The sequence below is a fragment of the Ostrea edulis genome, chromosome 7, assembly GCF_947568905.1.
Source record: "Ostrea edulis chromosome 7, xbOstEdul1.1, whole genome shotgun sequence".
In the NCBI taxonomy this organism is placed as follows: Eukaryota; Metazoa; Mollusca; class Bivalvia; order Ostreida; family Ostreidae; genus Ostrea; species Ostrea edulis.
In genome coordinates, this window is record NC_079170.1 from 82347550 (window position 1) to 82356187 (window position 8638).

The 8638-nt window shown below is 35.8% G+C and overlaps 1 protein-coding gene across 1 annotated transcript; it reads right to left on the reverse strand.

The window, feature by feature from the left end:
- Positions 1 to 1949: 1949 nt before the first annotated feature.
- LOC130048586 (uncharacterized) lies at positions 1950 to 6395 on the reverse strand. The gene is made up of 5 exons (XM_056145499.1): positions 5871 to 6395; positions 5403 to 5658; positions 4996 to 5230; positions 3038 to 4797; positions 1950 to 2272 (listed from the first exon to the last, which is right to left on the reverse strand). The coding sequence occupies exons 1-5, from the start codon at positions 6242 to 6244 to the stop codon at positions 2201 to 2203; spliced, it is 2697 nt and encodes an 898-aa protein (XP_056001474.1). The 5' UTR covers positions 6245 to 6395; the 3' UTR covers positions 1950 to 2200.
- Positions 6396 to 8638: the final 2243 nt, after the last annotated feature.

Here is an 8638-nt window from a genome sequence, read left to right on the forward strand (position 1 = left end):
AAGTGTGATTTTAAAAAGCGGGCGCCTAAAAATAAAGATCTAAAATCATCAGATATCATTTGTTTACCACATAAACTTAATATTTTTCAACTTTGTTGATATAGTTTACAATAAATAAGAAGTATTTCAGGTTTCAAAGACTTATTTTCTTTATACCTAATACATGTACTTTGCAACATTAACTGATAAGGTCTTTTTGAAGCATTTTATTTAAGTTTCATTTCTACAAACTTTCGATTCAGAGATATATGGATATTGCTAGGGACACATCCAGTTTTGACATTCATATTGCAAATGCAATACCCATTGCATCGCTTTGAGCATTTTCTTGAATTTTGATATGACATCACCAAAACTTTTGTGAATTTGTCGTTAACTGTCGGTCCGGTTTAAAATAGTCATCGATCAGTACCCCTTGCTTGTTGTAAGAGGCGAATAAATGGGGCGGTCCTTCAGATAGGACTGCAAAAACTGAGATCCTTATCACAGCAGGTTTGGCACGATAAAGATCCCTCAGGGCCATAAGCGCTGAGCATAGGTCTGAATTTTGCAGCCCTTCACCGGCAATGGTAACGTCTTCATGTGAGTGAAATATTCTCAAGAGAGACTTCAGTCAATATATAGGCTAATCAAACAAACATATGCTATCAATGCTCTCTAAATAGTGGCATCGAATAGCGCTAAAAGTTTCATCGGCTTCCAGTTCGATTCCAGCATAACGAACAACTTCCAATCCAGTGTTAAGAAGTATCGTACATATATTGAGATAGACACCATGAATAACTTAACCGTAATTACACTGTTAGGAAATTTCTCGAGAGCCCGCGCTTCTGTCATTTGTCAGCATATATATCAAAGTTATTTGTGCGCTTATTGTAAAAACTAAAAAAAATATTTACGGATATTTTTCAACACGCGGGCGGATATTATTTTTTGATAATATTATAATTTGGATTTGTTACAAATAGAATCGGCGAATCTGACGAACTAGATTACAAATTGGCATGGCCTTAATCATAAATTATGCCATACAACAATTTTGAGATCGTCATTAGGCAAGAATTTTGAGGTCATCATCAGGTGCTACACTTCATACCCTGTACCATGTTTCTGTAGCTAGATCCAGCTAATATAGCACGACATGGCTCCCTAACTCTTATTCGATAGTATGTATTATGTATGTAAACTAAAGATGTATATCGTAATAAAATAATAAAGTAAAAGAAGTTAATGAGTTAGTTCATATAACAAATTAGTATGACATAGACTAAATTAATGACTATAATAATTGATTTTAAAATTAATGTATACCCGTGATATTACAGCATAATAATTTACATATAAACACACATTTACATATGCACAGATATATACACATAATATAATAATATTATAGTAATCCATACATATATACATATGGACATATCCGTATTCATATAAAGAGAAAGGAGGGAAAGAAAGAAAGAAATTCGAAACCTCGCACATCTAGATGGTAGGCCGTGTGATCTTGAGCCCAACGCTCTAACCACTCGGACACGGAGGCCATACGTTATTTAAGGCCAAAAGTTCATTAGAATGCTGTAAAATTAAGTTTAATATAATAATTAGGCCAGCATTTTCTTATTTTTAGGTTTACGAACCCAAGAATTATTAAGTCCCAGAGGAGGAGGAAATAAAAAAAAAAAAAATCCATATTTTGATTCATTATCGACTTTATTCTGTAATGTACATTTATTTTCGCTGTTTCTTTGATGCTCGTGTAACCGGCTCCTTTCCACTGGCTACACAGTGGTTACAAATGGGACGAACAAGATAGTTCGACCTTAAATTGTTTATTTAATCGTTATCAGCCAAATCTTCGTCTTTGCCACAATGAAAACACACAGACTCAAACACCTGGGCAGTTCCTGTTATAAATAATGAACTATTTTGATATTATGTTTGTCATAAGTTACCAACTACCTCCATAGAGCATATATATTGTGAGGCTGTAGAATTGTAGACAATTTTCAAAATTCTCATAAAATGCATCAATTAAAATGAGTACCAGAATAGTACGTGGTCTCCATGGGGCTCTGACAATTCATCCCCTCCTTAACGATGATAATATCTTGGTAAGCACCACCAGGGAAAAGAGGGTTACCACATGAGTAAAGCAGCTCTTCCTTCACACGAGTGACTGCGGTTTCTTGCTCCCTAGTTAGTTTTGCAGCAGAATACACAACCCGTCTTTTTCCACAGTCATGGCAGACAACATAGTTGCGAACTTTGGCTATTAAATAAAAGAACAACATATGATGGATGAAATAAATAAAAACTTTACCATTTTTGATGTTACCAACATCGAAAATGGTAAAGAATATCAAATGAACTTGTTTTGAACACATTTTTTTTAAATATCAGATTGAACAACATTTAACAACTTAAAATGTACCCAGCAGAAGTTTAAACTTTGTTAACTGACACCATTTAAAATGATTTTCAAGTAAACATGTAACAAACCAGCAACAAGCATGGTCTTGAATTTTTTGTCTCTCTCTGTAAGTTCAGGTTTTTTGTGCAAAGAGGGTCTATCTGAATCTGATGTTTCAGTGCCATAAACTTCAGTAAATGGTTTGAATCTGCCATCACATCCCAATACTGGGTCAGGTAAGAAAGAAAGCTGTTCAAACACATCATGAGGAAGTCTAGGTGGGTTAATTGTGCAATATGAGCAGCAAGCATCCTTGCACTTCTTCAGCTGAAATTTATGATCCAGTGTCCTAGCCATATTATATTAGCAAGCAGGTAGAGTGTGCAATAGGAAAGTTAGTATACTAGCTGAGTATGAAAAAGCATGAAAGAATGAGTGTTCGTTACAAGATTAGTACATGCACTGTTTCTTTGATCAAGCTCAATTTAATGCATATCTAAGCTTCATAAATAATTAGGATACCAAAAGCTAGCAAGCTATTATTCTACGAAGGGACATTAACTAATACTTCACACCATTATATGTCATTTTAACATGCAAAAATTACAATGCATATTACTATACCTGAAAGGAATACTGGCGAAACCTTGCATGTGACTTCATGAATGCATGAACCATCCTAGATTTTTCAAAGTTTGAAATATCTTCTGTTTTGTAGTCTTGATCGAGCACATGAATAATTTCAAGCAGATCTTTGATTTCTCCATCTGTTGCTGCACTGTGCACATGAGCAGGTTTTCCTTTTAGTTTAAGTTTCTGAAATCGTTCAGAAATAATAGTGATAGGCTCCTGAATAGAATCTATATAGTCAGTTTTGAAATCTGGATTTTTCTCAGCATATCTTCGTATGGAAGCAAGTGATGTCAATCGCTTTGCTTGTAGCTCTCTTCCCTCAGACATGGCTGTACGACAAAGGGCGGTATTCTGCAATGCAATATTCAAAATTGACATCATCCTCTCTGCAGGATTATTATAGCTTTGGTTTGGGGCTGTTCTAACACAGACTAGCAAGTCTAAATCCAAACTTATAAATTCCAGCAAAGCAGCAACTTGAACAGAGCGAAATGTTGTCCTGTGGTCAGGACCACCATCTGTATAACGGAAGAGTATTGGCTTATCCAAATTCACATCATCATGACTATGAAACTCCCGCAAAATGTTGATGGTTTCCATACCATGCCTAAATGGAGTGGAGCTCTGGAATACCTTGTCTTTCAGTGTAATATGTAAGGTTCCTGAATGAAATGAATCTCTGGAATTTTCAGGAATAGACACTTGAAAGCACACTGAAGGTACCATCCCAGCAATGCTGTAATCGTGATCGAGACAAAGTAGGCCTTTGCTATTGCTAATTGTCAGTCCTTGATGATGTGCCCTAACACCAGTGGAAACAGGTCGGTATGGTTCACCTATGGGTACGATTGCTTTATCATCAAGACACTGCATGTGAGCAAATTCCCTGTACTGGACGGCCATGTCTTTCAACATGTAGAACTGATGTAAGGCAAAGGATGCATCATCATGTTGTGCACGCAGCAATCGTTGCTGTACAGCATATTTAACATTGAATCTGCCGGTGTAGTTTGCTGCCGTTTTAGCCATTGGGTTAGATGGCATGAAATTCAGTCTGATCCAGGAATTTGAAGGAGTCGGATCACCTGGAGGAAGTCTTGCTTTCACTTGTTCTCGTAAATCATCAATAGAAATTGCAAATGGAAGATAGGATGTTGAATGCTGGCGGCGATCATCCACTGTTGAAACCTCCTCCAGTAACTTGGCAAGTTCATCCCAAAATGGTTGTAGCTTCGGGTCACAAGGACGGCCATTGTTTTTCCTAAGGTCCACTATTAAGTCTTCATCATCACTAGATAAAATAAACTTCAAGAATCGTTCATCAACAGCTGCAGTGGTTTGATTCTCTGCACAGTATTCAAAATTTGTAAGCTTGAAGAACATATTTCTCAGTTCATATGGTTTCAGATTCGGATATCTTTCAAAAAACTCTTTCCTTATTGCTCTGGTAGAAAACACAGGCATTTTGTCCTTAATGTGAGTCACTACTTCAAGTTCTTTTTCAGCACTTCTTTCATTTGCACATGGTATTTTCCATAAAAAAAGTGAATTGCCAATGTAGTTCCCAAAACTGATTGAAAACAATGATACTGGAAATGGTAACACGCTCTCTATCTTCATTCTCCATTTGCGCCTATCACTCACCTCACTAGGTTCAAAATTGTCTAATGGGACTGCTTCGTAAGTATCCAAGGTTTCAAGTTTTGAAATAAGGGATTTACAGTCAGTTGGTACAGACTGACCTGGATTACCTGAAATATTAAATATATTTAACAAATTTTGTTTGTGAGAAAATGATGAAAAATTGTCAGATGCCTTTTATTTATATATTAAAGAAATCTTTAGGCCTTCCTTGTATTGAAATTTCTTTGATGACACGTACATTGTACCATTATTTTGGCCCTTGCTATTCAAAACTTTGACCTTGTGATGATGTTTTAAATACTGACCCTCTATAGACTTTAAGGACCAATTGTCGTTGAGAGATCTAACAGGTGTAGGGGATGCATGGTTTTGGTTGGTACGCTCCTGCTGATTTGCTAGAAATTTATGGTATTTCTCCAATGCCTTGTACAGACCATTCACACATTTGTAAAATACTTGAAAGCGAGGATTCGTCCACCATGGATACATCAGTACCTCTGCTAAGGCATCTAGACTGGCCTTAAGTTCTGGCTCTTTCATCTGTAAAAACAATTTAGTCACTGTATGTTGTTGTTATCCTATTTCTAAATAAAATATTGAAGTATTTCAGTAAAAACTAAGACACCCTGGACATGTTTGTTATTTTTTTTTTTTTTTTCAAAACAATAATCCAAAATATCAAATATCATTTTCACATAGCAATCAAGTTTACCTGTACACCAACATATTTTTTATGACACTTTTTCAAATCTCTGTATCCACAAAAGTAGAGCTCGTCTGGGATCTTGCAGGATCTTTCCTTCATTTTGTCAAGAAAAGGGTCAATAAACCAAAGAGTTTCCACTAGAGTGTTGATGATCTTTGATCCAATATCCTGCTGTTGTCTACGAAAACCAACTTGAAAGGTATCCATACATTTCTGAAGAACATCATTATAGAGCTTGTCCTTATTGTTTGATGGTGTCCTTCTACAAAATTTTAACAAAAATTCAAAAACTTTGAAATAAAATTTCAAGAGGAACACTATAGCTATATACATGTAAAGTGAAAGTAGCTCAAAAAGAGGATTTGCTCGTACATTGCATTTTAATATTGCCGACTTTTAAAATTACATGGTTTTTTGTTGTTGTTGTTTTTTTTTTGTTTTTTTTAGGGTTTTTATTACTTGATAAGAACTTACTTGGGTGGGGGCAGCCAGTCATAAACTCTGTTTACATCACGGAGCACATCAAAAGCATTTCGTTTAGTTGGTTCGGGAACTGCCTTGGCGTTGTTTTCATAGTATACCACTAAGTATCGCACCCCAAATGCAGCGACAGTATGCATTGGCATGTCGTTCGGTATTTGCATCGCATTTTCACTCTGCCTTGAATTTGCTTCATCTGGGTCAGTCTTAAAACCCTCAATTTTCACCAAATGCCTCATCTCACCAACATACCCCTGAACAACAAATTCCCCAGCAAGTTGGGTGTCCTCCGATCGAGCGAAAACTTTCCGAACGGCACTCCCGTCGATATATTTAATACTAAACCAGGCCATACACGTTTTCTCCATCAAAGCGCCATGTTTTCATCAACCGGAAATACGAGTTCGTAAATTCAAAATCTCGATCCCGATACAAATTTGACATCGGAAAGAAAAAAAATCCCAATTTTCTCAATTTTATTTTTTTTCTGAAAATTCGAAAAAGCGAGCGGCGGGTTTGTAAACCCTTAAACAATTAAATAACATGCTTAATATGTACATAAAAACAAGAGTTGTCAGATGACTGTACCTAACTGTTTGTTCAAAAGGTTAAAAGTTTTTGAAAAATAGGTCAAAGTCCAAGGTCGACGTTGACAGTTCTGATAACAAAAGAAATTGACATCTATGTTTGAAACATCAAAGATCTATCACTCTTGGTTCAAAAGATATAACCAAGATAAAATTTTTGAACAGTACGTCAAAGTTCAAGGCAGAGGTCGTTAGGTCAAACCAAAACAAAGGTCTTTTCATGAGACATCTATATATGTAAAATATCAAAGCCTTATCCCTATTGGTTCAAAAGACATAGCCCAGGTTGAAGTTTAAAAAAAAAATAGGTCAAGGTCACAAGGTCGAAAGTCTTGGTACCACATCAAAGGTATCTTCATGGGGAATCAATAAGGGATATATCAAAACCCTACCCCCTTGGTTTAGAAGATATAACCCAGGTTAAAATGTTTCCTTAAAGTGACGCCGACGCCAACACTGGGGTCATTACAATACATGTAGCTCTCCGGATAGTTGTCCTGGTGAGCTAAAAGGAATGTGCATGTTCTGTTCTTGTCTTTCTTTTGTTTTTTATTCTTACATGTAGCGTATTATTCTACATTTTAAATCCATGCGAAAGGGTTCGGAGCAGCCATATTCAATACCGGAAATTAATGATTATGAACATTATATTGAGAGGAGAGGGGTGGTAATGGTAAAATGCTCTTAGATAGTGAATGATCTTGTTAAAATCATAAAATAATCAATAATGTTGAATATATCTAAATACAGAAATATTCTTTGCATTCGCACTCCACTCCCAACACCATTACACGTACAAATGAAATATAGCTTAAATACCAACTGACAGTAATCACATAAATTGCACCGAAGATGAAAATCAGATAATAATAACGTCCGAATTCGCACAAAAGTAAAGAAGTTCGCTTGTAATATAATTTGTAATGAAATGTATTGTTTATACCTGACCCGGCTGGTATAGTCTGTCCAGTCTAAACACATACAGTGTAGCTAAGTGGAGAGGCCCCGTAGTTGGCACTCATCACCAGGGCGGAGGGTGTGGATGGGTGGCAAATTTTTTATAGAACCTCCCAACCTCCCTAAAAATTACTTTTAAGACAACCCGAAGCTCAAAATCCTTGATAATGATAATAATGGGGGGGGGGGGTTTCCAAGGATTTAATTCATCAGTTCAAGCTTCCATTTCAATTGTTCATTGATTGCCATAAAAAAAGTAGAGGGGGGGGGCTGATTTAGTTAAAGAGACCTGATCGAAATAATCTTCGGTTTCCCTGTCAGTTAAATGATTTTTCCAAATTTTTCCCGATCAATTTCTCATGATGAACAAAGTATAGTGACGATCCAAACTCTACCTACATCAATGACTTTAACAAACTACATTAGCATATACATATACGTAATACCATCAGTTTACAATATCTATATATTTGTTGTTGGTAAAATAGAGAAAGGTGTAAATTTTCGCATGTTGAATCGTAACCTATGATTAAACATCAAGTATGGTCATATTGTTACATTGAGTACTGAAGAAGAAAGATACCGAGCAAACTGTTACAGTATACATTCTTTGAGTTCACTTTATGCATTTTTATTTCACACTTTTCTTATTTTTTCCTGTCCTCATTACTTAGTGCATATATGTAAACTAATAACAAATTTTTGTCATCAATCATGATGGTAAATACATTTTGCAAATTTGGGGAGGGGGGGGGGCTGCACTAGATCCTCACATGCTCCATCTGGACTGACTATAGATGCATATTTTCTTTGATTTCCTCCATATAACATCTAAGCATTCTCGGTTAATGCATGAATTATCAAGGAAAGAACGCTTTCAATTCTTCAATGACAAAATGCCTGACCACTGGTACTAGTTTGCAGTATAACAGGACGGAGTACCGGATACTTTTTAAACCCTGCCAATATTTAGAAATTTCTGGATTACATTCACAGATACTGTTATGTCTTTCACTGATATCACATAAACATGATGTACAAATTCTCAAATCCCATTTCAAGTTGAAATCATAACATTCCATAATATTGCTATCATTTTGTACCTTCTATGTATGAAGAGTGCATCAAAGGGGAGGTAATTCCAGCAACAGGTCTATTTCATTAAAAGACCCCCTTTTCATATAAAATAGTAGATTACTGGGATTTATTTATTAGAAA